Source organism: Sinocyclocheilus grahami, unplaced genomic scaffold (genome assembly GCF_001515645.1).
Source record: "Sinocyclocheilus grahami isolate Dianchi unplaced genomic scaffold, SAMN03320097.WGS_v1.1 scaffold162.1, whole genome shotgun sequence".
Classification (NCBI taxonomy): domain Eukaryota; kingdom Metazoa; phylum Chordata; class Actinopteri; order Cypriniformes; family Cyprinidae; genus Sinocyclocheilus; species Sinocyclocheilus grahami.
In genome coordinates this window covers 1237179-1253482 of record NW_015505341.1, presented here as the reverse complement: position 1 = coordinate 1253482, position 16304 = coordinate 1237179, and the positions used below count along the sequence as shown (strand labels likewise).

At 39.0% G+C, this 16304-nt stretch overlaps 1 protein-coding gene across 1 annotated transcript in view; it reads left to right on the top strand.

Annotated features, from left to right (window-relative positions):
* The window catches only part of pard3bb (par-3 family cell polarity regulator beta b), a gene marked incomplete at its 5' end in the record, with an annotated part of 318014 nt that overhangs the window by 216332 nt on the left and 85378 nt on the right, over window positions 1-16304 (top strand). The window contains one exon of the mRNA XM_016282603.1: window positions 381-606. Within this exon, the coding sequence (XP_016138089.1) occupies window positions 381-606 (226 nt within the window). The remainder of the gene's footprint in view (window positions 1-380; window positions 607-16304) is intronic.

Sequence of the window (16304 nt, the reverse complement as noted above, 5' to 3'; positions counted from 1 at the left end):
CTTATCTTTACTCCCCATCTCTCTATCCAGTTATCCGTGTCCCTTGTTTATTTTTCCTTCTGATTATGATAATGTGAGCAACTTTTTGATGGTCCAGGGCAGATTAGCTGAAAAAATATCTCTGAAGAGATCTTTTATATTTCCATGACTCGAGATATAGTCTACACTAGGACTAGGCGGTTTGAAGAATACTGTGTGAATATAGAAATCTATGAAACCAGTTGAGGTTTTGCTATGCTCTTTATGTTATGGTAGATTATTTTCAGTTTATGTTATAGAAACACAAGAAATGTGTAATGTATATGATTTTGGTTGTGCTGCCCACTTGTAGGCCACTGTGTATTCATCATATTTTTTGTTTGCTTGTTGTATTGAAACAGACGAGGGGTCGGACCAGAGCTCTGGACGAGATACTCCGGCCAGCGGCTCCTACAGACAAGGTGCGGGAGACAATGAGGAGAACAAGAAAGTCAAGAAGAAGAAGGCCAAAGGCAAGAAGAAAGACAAGTTGAAAAGCAAAGGAAAGGAGAAAGAGAAGAATAAATCAGAGGAGATCGGTGATGAGCTGGATAAGAAGACCAAGAAGAAAGGATTCGGGTTGCTGAGGCAAGACTACTGTTCTTTGTGTTTGTATTTGCTTTTGTCCTCTTCTCTTCTGTCTTTGTTGTTGTGTGTCTCCCTTAAAGGGACAGTTCAAATGAATCAAAAAAATAGTTTTCTCACCCTTATGTTTTTCCAAACCTGTATGACTTACTTTCTTCTGTGGAACATAAAATGTTGTTTTGAAATATATTCTCTTCACTCTTTTTTTCATGCAAATACAATGAATGGAGACTGACGCTTTCAAGCTTCAAAAAGACACAAAAGCACCATGAAAGATGGTCCATTTGACTCGTACAGTATATTCTGAAGTCATGCAGTAATTTCTTGTGATAAATAGTTCAAAATGTTTTTATCCACTGATTTACTGGATTATTGAGTCAGCGAGAATCAGGCGAGTCAGTTTGGTGAACAAATAATTCAATTTTGTAAATCAGATCAACAACATGTATTGTATGAATAACAACATTTATTTTATGGCAGGGGTCACCAAACTCGGTTCTGGAAGGCTGGTGTCCTGCAGAGTTAAGCTCCAACTTGCCTCAGCACACCTGCCTGGAAGTTTCAAGTGTTCCTAGTAAGACCTTGATTAGCTGGTTCAGGTGTTTGATTAGGTTTGAAGCGAAACACTGCTGGACACCGGCCCTCCAGGACCGAGTTCGGTGACCCCTGTTTTATGGTGTTTTTGGGTCTTGTATGAAACTTGAAAACTCCAGTCCCTGTTCATTGTAATTTCATTCAAAGAGTGATTAATATTCGGTGGAATATTGTGTATTCCACCGAAGAAAGAAAGACAGGTTTGGAACGATGTGGGGGTGAGTAAATTCATAAATTTTAATTTTCATATGAAGGCTGTTTCAGCTGTGAACAGTTTCTCCCACACATGTAAAGGTCATGATGGATGACTGTTGATTTGACGCACATGCTAAACTGCAGCGATGGGTCGCTGGTCGGTCACATGTCGTGTGACGGAATTTTGGCCTGTGCTGCTGTTGGGACGCTCTGTTGGCTTATGCTCACAGTTGAACGCATTTCGGCCCGCTTGCATGTGTATAACTGACTTCGACCACTGGTAAACAGAGCAGTCAGCCTCAGCTCCATATGGCACACCGTCTCTGCGTCACAGTGCTCAATCTCCCCTGTCTTCACACTGCGCCAGTGCCAGGCCTAATTTGCATCACGGTGGGCACCTGTGCCAACCCCTGCCCATCTGCCCGTTGATCAGCCGGCCGGCACTGGCTCCGGCACCAGCAAGACCAGGCGGCTCATCACAGTGGAGGACGACCCGCATGAGTGATTCTACAAATCAGAGCATGGACGCCCCGGCAGGCTCCACCTAACGGGCAATTAGCTCTATAATTGTTTTAATTTGGATGACTGCCGGTAAAACTGAAAAGCACACCATGCTGTTACAGCAACACGCGGAATATTCCAGCAGAGAGAGAGAAATAGAAAGAGTGGAGAGAGGAAAACAGCCGCGGAACTTAATTCAGCTGGTGTCTTTCTCAAGGTGAACCGTTTTGACTCGTCAGGAAGTGCGGGCTACGATACGGCTCTTGCTTCTGTTAATCCGACTCGGTCTGATCCCACTGTTTTTCCTCTTCCGTGTGTCTGCTAAGAGTCTGCCAGTACGCCCACTGCGGCCAGCTCTCCTCCCGCGCTCATGCAATCATTTGAATGTTCACCCTTGTTCTGTGGAGATAAGCGTTTATGTGTTGGCTTGTCAGTGGTTGATGGGGTGAGGGATGTAAAGGTTACTGAAAACCACCGTAGTTTTATTTATTTATATTTGGCAGGCAGTGAGGATTAGAGATGTGGGTTCGAGAGCCGTGCGTTGACGCTGCTTGCCACGGAATGTGACACAGCCTTCGCTCAAAGCGGACATAACCCAGAATCTTTTGCCGTGAGATTGCCCTGTCACCCTGAGCAGGCCAAATATCCACGGATTAAATAGACTGAAAATGTGTTGATAGAAGAGTACAATTCCTCCATAAGACAAGTTTTTGAAGGTCCAGGGAATGTGAACACTCGTGCATAGCTTTTTTACAGTGCTGTCTGGGGTAACAGATGAGTCTTTGCTCAACATGACCTTTATTGTGGGGTTGTGCATCTATATAAACCCACCCAAATGCCTGCATTATTTGGGGCCCTTTTGGGTTAGTGAGTTAACCTGAAGGCCTATTCATACGTTACCAGGCAAAAGTTTGGAATTAAGATTTATGTATGTATGCATTTATTTTTGGAAGCAGTTTCTTATGTTTGTGATACGATTAACAAACAGAAAGAAAGAAAGAAATACTTTACATTATAAGTTACATTAAATTGTTCAAAATAGTAAAGATTAAAGACATGTAAAATATAAAACTTTATATTCATCAAAGAATCCTGAGGGGGGAAAATGTATCACCGTCTCCACTGGAGTAGACTGAAGACTTTTATATTGAAACAACGCATCCCCATAGTCCATGCTGTGTCCAAACAGATTCAGGATGAATAAGTTATGAATTAATTACTTTCCCAAGAGAATAATCTCTACCAAATGGGCATTCGTGTTGTGGCCTCCTCTTTTTGTGCTATTTTAGTTGGTTTAACTATAGACCACATAGTTCATTTTGTTGTTGTACCTTAGGTTGAACTTTTTCCAAGCACTTTTTTTTTCTTTTTATCCCTTCTTATATTCCTCTCGTATTGGTCCTCATATATTTTTTTTACTTGCAACCAGGGACTAAAGCATCTGAAGCATTCTGTAGATCGATAGAAAAATATTGACTGCTCTTTTCAATTAGCATTGTGTATTTGTGATGTCTGACCTCAAAGGTTAAGAGCAGGTGAAGTACAGACTAGCTGAGATGCCTCTTGAGAAACATGACCTCTAGCCCCACCGATTGTAAATCAGTGTTTCCAAGTGCTTGAAATGTCTCTCCCTGAAGAAACAGTCTTCATTTAGAGCTTTTAAAGGGATAGTTCATCTAGAAAACAAGTGACATTGTCATCATTCTTACACCTTTATGTTCTTACAGACATGCTGTTAATTTACAAGCTTCAAAAATAACCGAAGACAGTTTGGAATGAATAAAACATGCAATTGTCATTTTTGGGTGAGCTATTTCTTTAAAACCGGAGAGACTGAGCTATTTCAGTCTGTGTTTACTATCAAATAAAGATTTGTTCAATTGATTGTCAGCCACCTTGTTGAGCCAGTGAAGCTATAGACACCATTCAGATTCTCTGATACTGAACACAAATTTCTTATTTTAGGTCAGAAACCCTAGACGTTGTCACTGACTAGATGAAATGTTTATTTTCTGGCTCCGATACCTCTTCTGTTTTCCATCTCAGTGTTATATGTGCCTTTAGCTGGCCAGTGCGGATGGTATTTTGTTCTATGCCTGGCTCAGATTCAGTGTTATTGGCCACTATTTAGTGCCCAGTGGGAGTCACTGGCTAGTGTCCATTCTGCTGATAGTGGCAGTGTTGATTTGGTGGTAGCTGTGTCTGTGGGTCGGAGCAGTGCTGCAAATCTGGGATATTAAGCCAGGATACGGCCCTGCAGCTCAGTGATAAACGTATGAAAAAAGAGGAAAATCAACCTTTTATGTCTCACTGTTTCTCAGTCCTTAGCATTCAAAGGCCTGACGTTTACATCTAGCCCTTCCTTTCAAAATCTCCTTACTGAGTCATACAATGACACTGTTATTTCCCTCATTCTGTTGTTTTAGCACACCCTTATTAGGTTGTGTACTGTCTATTAGCCTCTTCTGATAGTAATCAGTCTGCACTGTAAAACCAAAAATGTAATAATGTGAAATTTATGGTAAAAACGATAGCAACATTTTAGGTTTTACATGACTACATTGAAATCCATCAGACTAAAGTACTAAAATCTGTTTTATACCTGTATAATATAATGATATCGACTGTAATTATACTGGTGATATAAGAGACATGATGAATTACAGTTCATCATACAGTAAGTAGCTTTTTCACAAGCTGAGGTATATATTAATAAATAGAAGGTGCATAGTGTCATGCACACAAATACAAAACACCATCATGGTAATACACGCAAAGCTAACATAATGCAATAAGCATTAAATAAACAGCGTAAGATGTGCCACAAAACCCAAATGTACATAACTGAAAACAAAAAACTAACAAGAACAAAATACCATGAAATGTAAAGTGTCATTCAGGGAATTGTACTTTTTTTTCCCCCACTGTAAATTGCAAGATGATTTCGTTTTTAATTCTAGAATCTGTATGTTTAACAGAATTTTGTTAAAAAAGTACATAAAATGTCCATTTAGATGTATTATAGTTTTTCACCATATATAGTAAGGGAACTTGCCATTAACCAGTTAGCAGGTTTTTTACAGTCTTTTACCATTAGCATTTTTTACACATTCAAACTAACTAGGGATGTGAGAGACTAGTCGACTGAACAATACTGCTGTTGCTAGTTGACATCAGAAATACTAGTCGAAGTAGAAAAACAAGTAATACTAGCCTACATAGCCTGCATTACTTTTTTTTTTTATTGCACATTGATGATTTGCTTTGTATTTATTACAAAAGCTATGTTCGAATTACTCCCATGTTAGTGTTACATTTTTAAACTAATACATTGTTGCATTTCTTTCATTGTCAAGCTTTTCTTGGGATTTTGCCGTCTGTCATATGTACAGACACTTTTCATACAAGAGAAGCTGGATGTGCAAACAGTTGCAGTGATACTAAGCAACAGTAGCTTTAAATGTGCTGACTTATGTTAACTAACTTTTATTTGAGGAATTCTGCTGTTAGGTCCTTTTTGGTCCTTTTTATGGTTTTACCCAGTGCTTGTGTCTACAATGTGAGTTTATGCTCACTGGAGTACATGTTTAGCTTAGCACCTCAGACTTCATTGGAATCAGTTGTGAGTTGATTTCTCTTTGTGTTTAACCATGTTGTATGTTTGTACACCACATTGTTTAGTGTTGTTGGAGTGTATAAATGCATGTGTTTTTAAATTATAGTGATAAATTACTGGTATTGTGTGTTTGTGTGACGAGCCGATGATTTAGCACCACAGCAGAACCGAATAGCTTGTGTGTGTGTGTGTGTGTGAGTGTGTATGTGACAGAGAGATGGAGTAGCTCTATGGGAGGGTAAGGTACGTATAGCCTCAGGTGGAGGATGGGACACATTAGGATGTTTTACATCTTGCAGACAGATGGAGGCCCGTGTGGACTGCCAAATGCACCTCATTCTGCTGCTGTGAGCACACAAACACACACCCTCAACAACAGATATTACACTGCCTAACACACACAATCCTGTGAAAACCTACAGCTGCAAATGTAACCGCGCACAGCAATAAGCAACAAGGCTGTGCATTACAGTCACTTTACTATGCTTTGCATCTCATAGAAAGTGTGCGTTTATCTACATTTTACAGTGTCTTTGAAACCGGCTCATCCATTCCGAATTTAGATTTTGAAAGTGTCTTGTTTTTTATTTTATTTTTATTTTTACTCATAAAATACAATTCATCTGTCCTGAAGACAGATTTGAGCCATTTCTTCTCAGACACTTCAAACGTCTCTCAGTGAAACTAGACAGCTTTAAACACTTCCAGACTTCACTTTTATCTCATCAACCCTGCTACTTTTCATCAGAAATGAAATATTACATAATTAACCTTAATGTGAGGCAATTCAGCAAAATTGCAGTTCCTCAAAGCCTCTTGGCTTGCATGTAAAACTGTGACCGAGCATATGACTGTCTCCCATTAGAGGCAAGGGAGGAATGTGGCTTGCAGCTTTACCTTGTAAGGCAAGAGATTAACAGAATCTTTTAGGTCAACCATGTTTGATAAACAGTTTTGAAGGCAACACTGTACCATGTTGAAGAAAACAGCAGTTTAAACCAGACTGAGATAGTTGGCTGGTCTCCCAGCCTGGCTAGACCAGCTGAAACCAACTTTAAGAATTTTTTTTTTTTTTTTTTGCAGTGTACATAAACACTGTTGAGTGAACTGAAAAGAAGTGATAGATGCTAAAAGACTGGAGGGATGGAATGATAGAGGAAGACAGAAAAAGTTGCTGTGTGTGGAATGATAGTGTTGCACTCTCAGCGGATGTTTATGCAGAGGACAGAGAGTGAGAACAAATGTTCACTACTCCTGCTACTGCCATTAACAGAGACTGCAGCAGGCCCGCTCCCTCCGTTCTGTCACCAGCTGTCCTCTTTTCTTTCTTGCTCTTCTGCCTCTCTCTTCTCATTTATCCTCACATCTCTTGGCCATTTTGCCTTCCAGCAAATTCCACCACAGCTGCCGTGATAAAAGACCTTTTCTTTATGAAAACTTTTTGGTAACACTATAAATAAGACTTAAAACCAAGCAAAGAAATAGTATTTAAGCATTTTGTGAATCTATTCAGTTGATTCATTTAAACCTGCTTGTTCATTACAGTTATTCATTTGCGAAAAGTACTTTAGAGACTGATTTATGAATCTGTTTAACTGATTCATTAAAATGAAAATGTTCATAAAAGTTATTTATCTGTGAAAAGAACTTTTAAGACTGTTCTTATATTTGAAAACAGATAGATGCAAAGGTCTTGAGTTAAACTTCTTTAAATTTGAAACAGTTTCTTGAAAATCCAGCACTCTTTGTGCAAGATGGCGAGAAAACTGAGGCACACGGCTAAGGTCAGCGACGCCCATCTACCGCATGTTCACATTGCCCAATAGAAACTCTGTACATGCTGTAAAGTTTCAGAGTAACACCTGTATTTAAATGCATGAATAAATCCCCTAAATTATCATCCTGTTGTTTTCCCAAAACTCAGATAATTAGCACGTTGGTAACCATAGCAAAGTTTTGTCTTCTCTCATCTGTGAACAAAAACATAATTCCAAAGAGTTTAACCCGAAAGTCACCACTATTCTTGACTAAAATAATATTAGTAACCAAAGACTCGTTATGTCTGGCAAATTAATGAAACCATTATCAATGTTGCTGCTGTGTTTTATGCTCTGAAGGCTGCTTCACAAAGCATGCTCCTGCAGTGTTGCCATGTCTATTAATTAATTATAAGTGTATATGGGCTTGTTCTCTGAGCTTGGCTCATAAAGTGAGCCACTTTATGGAGATAATAAAGTGTACATTTTTGGGTATTTTTCCAATATAAAGCATTTGGACTTCTTTAGGTTTGTTTTGGGCTTATTTGGCCTTCTTGTTTGCTGTTTTTTTTCCCTAACAAGATCTGGCAAACACATCTCAGATGCATGCTTAAGTATGTCATTAACTAATTGTTCGGTTCAATTTCATACACACTGCATATACTTTTGGTGAATTCAGTTTTAGTAAGATATAGAATGCAGTTGCCACTGTGTCAATCACTGTGTGTGTACCTGTTTTTCTATTCTGGTGGGGATTAAACCTGAATACACACAGACTCATGGGGACGTGTGTCATGGTGGGGGCCTAAATTGAGGTCCCCACGGGTAAACAAGCTAATAAATCACAGAATTAAGTTTTTTGAAAATCTAAAAATGCACAAAGTTTCCTGTAAGGGGTAGGTTTAGGTGTAGGGTTGGTGTAGGGCAATAGAATATACGGTCTGTACAGTAGAAAAACCATTACGCCTATGGAGAGTCCCCACAAGGATAGCAAACTAGACGTGTGTGTGTGAGTGTATGTGTGTACAAAACAAGATTAAGCACTAAATAGTGAAGTGAAAACAACGTTCTGCTGCACAGTGTATTTGGTTTACAGTATGCGTGTTAAAAACAGAGCAGGAAAAACATTGTGTAGCTACTGACAATTCCTTACCAGATAAAGGCTGATAAATATAATAATAAATTTCTCTGCCTTTATTTTAAATTGTCACAAATTTGTATTTATTTATTTTTGTCACATTTTGAGCATTTTAGTCACAGTCTGCAGCACTGTTGATGCTCAGTGAGGTTGACAGGTACATGCTGACAGCATCCTTAACTCTTCTCTTGTCAAATTCATATTTAGCCCGACTGAGGTTGATTTATTGTGTATGTGCATGTTTGTACATCAGTGTTTATTTATATGTGAAAATGTTTGTATGCATGTGTTTATTCGTGTACAGTGGGGAAAAAAAGTATTTAGTCAGCCACCAATTGTGCCAGTTCTCCCACTTAAAAAGATGAGAGAGGCCTGTAATTTTCATCATAGGTATACCTCAACTATGAGAGACAAAATGAGAAAAAAAAATCCAGAAAATCACATTGTAGGATTTTTAAAGAATTAATTTGCAAATTATGGTGGAAAATAAGTATTTGGTCAATAACAAAATTTCCTCTCAATACTTTGTTATATACCCTTTTTTGGCAATGACAGAGGTCAAACGTTTTCTGTAAGTCTTCACAAGGTTTTCACACACTGTTGCTGGTATTTTGGCCCATTCCTCCATGCAGATCTCCTCTAGAGCAGTAATGTTTTGGGGCTGTCGCTGGGCAACACGGATTTTCAACTCCCTCCAAAGATTTTCTATGGGGTTGAGATCTGGAGACTGGCTAGGCCACTCCAGGACCTTGAAATGCTTCTTACGAAGCCTCTCCTTCGTTGCCCGGGTGGTGTGTTTGGGATCATTGTCATGCTGAAAGACCCAGCCACGTTTCATCTTCAGTGCCCTTGCTGATGGAAGGAGGTTTTCACTCAAAATCTCATGATACATGGCCCCATTCATTCTTTCGTTTACACGGATCAGTCGTTCTGGTCCCTTTGCAGAAAAACAGCCCCAAAGCATGATGTTTCCACCCCCATGCTTCACAGTAGGTATGGTGTTCTTTGGATGCAACTCAGCATTCTTTCTCCTCCAAACTTGACAAGTTGAGTTTTTACCAAAAAGTTCTATTTTGGTTTCATCTGACCATATGACATTCTCCCAATCCTTTTCTGGATCATCCAAATGCTCTCTAGCAAACTTCAGATGGGCCTGGACATGTACTGGCTTAAGCAGGGGGACACGTCTGTCACTGCAGGATTTGAGTCCCTGGCGGTGCAGTGTGTTACTGATGGTAGCCTTTGTTACTTTGGTCCCAGCTCTCTGCAGGTCATTCACTAGGTCCCCCCGTGTGGTTCTGGGATTTTTGCTCACAGTTCTTGTGATCATTTTGACCCCACGGGGTGAGATCTTGCGTGGAGTCCCAGATCGAGGGAGATTATCAGTGGTCTTGTATGTCTTCCATTTTCTAATAATTGCTCCCACATTTGATTTCTTCACACCAAGCTGCTTACCTATTGCAGATTCAGTCTTCCCAGCCTGGTTCAGGTCTACAATTTTGTTTCTGGTGTCCTTTGACAGCTCTTTGGTCTTGGCCATGGTGGAGTTTGGAGTGTGACTGTTTGAGGTTGTGGACAGATGTCTTTTATACTGATAACGAGTTCAAACAGATGCCATTAATACAGGTAACGAGTGGAGGACAGAGGAGCCTCTTAAAGAAGTTGTTACAGGTCTGTGAGAGCTAGAAATCTTGCTTGTTTGTAGGTGACCAAATACTTATTTTACTGAGGAATTTACCAATTAATTCTTTAAAAATCCTACAATGTGATTTTCTGGATTTTTTTTTCTCATTTTGTCTCTCATAGTTGAGGTATACCTATGATGAAAATTACAGGCCTCTCTCATCTTTTTAAGTGGGAGAACTTGCACAATTGGTGGCTGACTAAATACTTTTTTGCCCCACTGTATGTGCGTGTGTTTGTGTGTGTGTGTGAGCACTGGTGTGTGACCTTTAGTGAGTGTGCTAATGGCCTCTAAAAGCTTCTGAAACAAGTGTCAGAGTCACAGATGGTGCAACTTACCTCATAACCTCCCTCACAGACCTGCTGACGGAGCGACAGCCTCCCTTGTTCCTCGTCTCTCTCTCAATTAACACATTTCCTAATGTCTTTCCTGCTGTGTGTTTGTATGTTTGATCAAGTCAACAACCAAGTCTGATGCTCATCAGCAAAAACCTGAACAGCCTTTGGGTAGGAAGTGGCATCATTGCACCCTGCACAGCAGGGCAGAAGCAGAAACACGTGGAGGCCTATACAGAAGCCCCAAAAACAATTTGGACACTTTACTCACACTTAAAAATGTATGAATGTCAGTTAATTATAAAACAAAATATCAGAACAACTGGCGACTTTATTTCAAAAGAAAAAAAAAAAGATTTTTTCAAACGTAACATTTCACTAAATTATATTTGTTAGGTTTTAAGTGAAGATGAAAAGTACACGTGACATTTTATTTGACAAACATTGATAGATGTTCATAGGTAATGTGATTAAACTACACATGGGGTTACGCCTGATTTCAGATGCCACTTGCTTTGATATTTTTTTAGGCAAAGAAATTACATTTTAAGTGTCCAAAAACCTTTAAATGTAAGAAACATTGCCAGCCTTTCTTTATCAGATGTAGGGTGTCTACAATTTAGATGAAGGACCAGCCTCCCTCTTCTAAATCCCAATTTGAATCCCTACTAGGAGTATAAAATGGCTCATATCAGTCATCAATGGCGACAACTGCCCACATCGGCGCCCACCACATCTTTATGAGCGCTGTGATCTGGAGATAGGTTTATTTCTGTGAAAGGGTATGGTTGTCTCAGTCTTCAGTTCACCATGGTAACTGTATCACAGGGAGTTTCATGCGTGTGGTTTGAGTGTAGGTAACAGTAGCTAACTGGCCGCCGCTGTTCTCCCCTCCATCTACATATGAATCACTAAAAGGCCTCTTTAATGGAAGTTCAATCATCTCCCCTTTGATTCCCAAGATGCAATGTCCTGATTAAGATGATTGGATGAATGGAAAATGGCATGAATATGTGATTGGGTCTATGTGTCCCACCGCTGAATGGGTCTTTTCTTTTTCATTGTCTTTTTTTTTTTCTTCATCTGTAGCACCTCTGTGCTAAGGCTCTTGTTCCGACTTATCGTTTTTTTTATGTTTTGTTTTTTTCAATACAGGCCTGTTCCTGCCTTTGATCACATTAAAGAGTGTAGATGTGGCAGGCTTGCTTAGACAAGCCTCTGAAAGGTAACAATCAGTACGAGAATATGGTAGATTTGAGGAGAAATGAATGGGAACAGCTAAAGGGAGCTGCAGGAACAGTGCATTTCTTATCTGTCTTGAAATAGTTTAATAATCATATGCAGCATTTGCAAAGGGTTGAATAGAATATACTGTTTATTTTATGTTTACAGGCTGGTGACAAGAGATTCTCCTTCTGTCCTTCTCCTTCTGAGTTTGATGTACATTTATCACGTCATTAATGAATTTACAATTGCAATTCAGATCTGTTGATTTCAGGGTGAATACACTATTGTAAAGTTCTGAAAAAGTTTGGGGTCAGTAATATTTATTTTTTATATTTTTTTATAATAATTAATATTATTCAGCAAAGACACATTAGATTGATTAAATGTGACCGTAATAACATTAATGATGTTACAAAATATTTATATTTCAAATAAATGGTGTTCTTTTGATCTTTTTATTCATCTGAGGAATAAAATTGCATCATGGTTTCCAAAAATATTAAGCAACATAATAAGAAATATTTCTTGGGCACTGAACCTTCATATTAGAATGATTGCTAAGGAGAGTAATGATGCTGAAAATGCAGCTCTGCCATCACAGGAATAAATTGTAGTTTAAAATATATTAAAATAGAAAACATGTACTTTAAATTACTAATATTTCACAATATTTCAGTTGTTACTGTATTTTAGATCAAATAAATGCAGCTTTCAAAAACTATAAAATTCCTTATTGACCCCATACATTTGAATGGTATTGTACATTGTGTGCAACAGAATTGTACACATACTGTAATCACACACACACACACACACACACACAGTCTTGTAGTTTTCACTGCAGACATTAACACTCTCAGACATGTGCCACAGACAGAGGCTCAGTCAAGCTCGATTCCCTCACTTTGGTCTGAGAGAGGAAGGCCAGGCGTTATTTCATTAGATCAGTCTCATATGAATATAGATCCTCAGAACTTAACTTTCTATTGCACAAAGCTTTCCTGTAAAGATACAAACTGTTGGCCGGTTATTTTTTTCAGTAAATGTCAAGTGTATTTTGACACAAAGTAGCTTTTTTGTTTTGTTTAGTTTTTTGCTTCATACAGGATCAATATTGACTCCATAGGCATCATGAGCTGAAAAGTTCTTCTGAAAATATCCATGCCAATGTTTTTTTTTTCTTTCTCCATGCCATCTGTTACTGTAGTCTAATTTGCACCTTTCCAAGTGAGAAATGATCTGAAGTCCATCTTCTCAACAACTCATTTTCAACAGGAGGTTGAAAGCTCTTTGAGGTTGAATATTCCTATAATGCTCCTTAAGTAATCAGAAACATGCAAGCACCTGTCGTTTCATGTTATGTTATGAGTATGTGAGGTCAGTTGTCTGTGCTAGCTCAGAGAATCTGTATTTAAAGCCTGGATGGTGCCTGTCAAACCCTCTTTAGTCGACTAAATTAAAGAGGCATCTAGCACCACAGACATCTAAAAAATGTCCATACTCTATAAGCAAAGAGATACTGTACTGAGCACATGACCTCACAGTGTCCTAATGGCCAATATGAGAATGAAAGTAGAATCCCAATCCGTATCTGAACTCCAAATAAAATTCTTCTTTGGTTATTAAACTGGTTTATCACTGAAAATGATGTGTATTTTAATTCAGAACAAGCATTAATCTGTTTTCTATTAAACAAACCCAAATGGTTCATGTTCAAACGACAGGCATGCAGAAACTTTATGGCCGCAGATGGTTTTGCATCTGCAGGGGTCAATACTTTCATATGGGCCGATGATTAGTTGGTCTGTAAATTTGTTAGGTTTAGCTATGACACAGTGTAACTATTCAACAAGACATAATGGACAAGCCATTAGATCTATGGAGGTCAGGTACCTCATATGGTTCTGCCTAATAGAGTTCTTAAAACAAAAACGTTTGAGAGCAACACGGTCTTACAAAATTATCAGAATCTATTATCCTAATTTAATTTCATCATGCTGTTGTGCTTCATTTATGTAATGTATTTTTTGGTGATTTATGAAGCAGATCGCCATTAAGACAATATAGAGAATGTTGTAGAAATTTCACTAATCCCAGATGTAACAAACCCACTTTTAGCACGTATTGTTGCCTTTTTTTGGGTTATTTCAGTCTCTGTGGACTCGCTGACTTTCTTTGCTCAGTTTAATGGCTGTGGAAAGTGGGGTGATTATAGCTGATGATTACGGTGTAATTTGAGCCATTATGGTGCTCTGTGGATACTATTAACAATGTACACCGTGAGTGCTAATGAACATGACAGATTACTGTTGCGCCGGGTGTATGATTAGACCTCACGGGTTTTACCTCCACCTACGGTCCGGATTCAGGCTATAGCATTTGCCATATGATCAAATTCTGAGTTCATGGAAGAGGTTCTGGAACTACTTTGTGATTTAAAGCATTTTTTACCATTGCTGAGTTGTTGTTGGTTTGTGTACTGTATGGTAAAGTTCTCTCACTACTATTTTTTTATTTTATTTTATTTTTTGTCTTATCTGTAGTGAGATATATTGAAGATGCCAACCTCAGTATGGAGTTTCTGGAAATAATTTCTTATTACAGTTGCTATGTCAATCAAATGTTGGGAGTAAAATGCAATCCACAGGAAATGGAAGTTCTCATATGAATTTAGAGATGGAGATAGACTGATATTAAAATTCTGGACAGTACAGATAAGCCAATAATTAATTTCATGTTATGTCTGATAACTGTTATATAAGCGATGTTAAAATTATGTTATGTTTTGTCTAAATAAATTACATTTAAAAAGTAAAAAAAAACAAAACATTTAAATTAAATCTAAAAACGAATTCATTTTACTTTAATATACTATACTATAAGTGAATTTAGGCACCACAACATTATAATGTACAGTATGAAAAGTGGATATGCTAAAGATTGCATTTAATAGTGTTATTAAATTATTAGTGTTTTAAAGATTAACTTTAAGTGAGCGTTAGATGATAATCTAGCAAAGGTAATCTAAATGTAAAAATATGAGAAACATGCATTTGCTATTAAATATCAAATATTAATGATACTGTTAAATTTAAATGTTTCTCATATCTACCAAGATCTAGTATGTTACTGATATGTTATGCATCCCTGTATATAAACTACCAAAAATCCATGTATCCATGCATCTATCTTCAGAACATTTTTGTTTATGTTGATCATCGTTTTTTTAAGTAATGACCCCTGAAGTTCTGCACAAAAGATTCTGCTCAGCATTTTGAGCTCAGAATTCCTGGATTGATGGTCTGTTGAAAATGTCTAAGAAGTAATGACAAACTTCTCCACCTTGGTTTTGCCTTTACACTGAAAAACACAGACAAGAGTGAGGCTAGTCACTGGAGAAAGTATCCTCAGTCTCAAATGAAGAACACGGGGAGAAGTTCTTCTGAAGTTCTGAGGACTTGTGGTGACCAAGAGCAGAAGCCAGAGATCTGAGCAGGGGGGAGGCGTTCTGCCTGGCAGTCTGTTCCATTGTTCATCCAGCCCTGCTTCCTGCCACCCCCTGTACGGATCCAGGCAAGTGTTTCCATTACCTCCCTTCTGTCCTCCCTCTGTCTTTCTTCCATACCATGAGCAGATTGTCTCCGATCAGCTCTACGGTTCAAGTGAGTCTGATGGACAGAGCTGAACAGCAGTGCCTTTTTAATGTGCGCTAACATTGCCAGCCTCTGACATCCATTTTAATGTGCAGTTGTCTTCCACGACGTTCAGGAGAGACACCATAGAGTCTCTGTACATAATTAGCAGGATTCTTGGTTGACGAGGTGCGATGAAGCATCGTTGATGTGATGAAAGCCGATAATGTATTCATGCGATATGGATGGTGCTATTGCGGTGGGAGGTTTGGCGTCAAAAGGACAGGCAGTCGTGCTGAAGACAGCTGGTGCAGATGTATCGGGATGTCACCACATGGCCACGTTCACGCCTCGGGAAAACAAACCGGCCTTTGGGGTTTTGGCCAACGATCCTTGACTCCCACGACTGCTGTTATTTAATCCGTCTGTAGCCTCAGACCGCAGGTCGTCTATAAGCTCTTGTTGGAGCTAGAAGGTCATATATGCATGTCCTTAGTTTAATATGTTCGTCATCTGTAGCGCTCAAGCACCTGTCAAAAGACAAAACGGGTCTGAGAGCCATTAGAGTTTAGACAAAGCCAAAAATGGTTGAGTCTACTAAAAGTTGAATAGATGAAAGGGGCAGTTATGTTCCATTGGAGGGAAAGGCACCCGGCACAATTACACCCTGAATGGCCATCATCAGGCAAAGAGGTATTGATTGGCTCCCTCCACCATTACTCACCCCAGATGCTCAAAGCAAATCTCAACCTAGATCTCGCTCTTGCAAAAAAAGAAGGAGAAAGGTGGTCAGCATACAGACCTTCAACTTCCATGTGTTTCTAATCATGTCAAGAGCTGTGTTCCCTTCGATCAATCTTCGGGATGAGTGATCTCTCACACTTCCTCTTGTTGTAGTGGAGAGTTTAGAAAGCCATGGATCAGATCTGGCTTTGAGGGTTCTCTGCGCTGTGTCCATGTGGTTTAAGACTGACGACCCCTGCCTTTGATCTGTCCAGATGAGGGTGCACTTACTTGTCCCG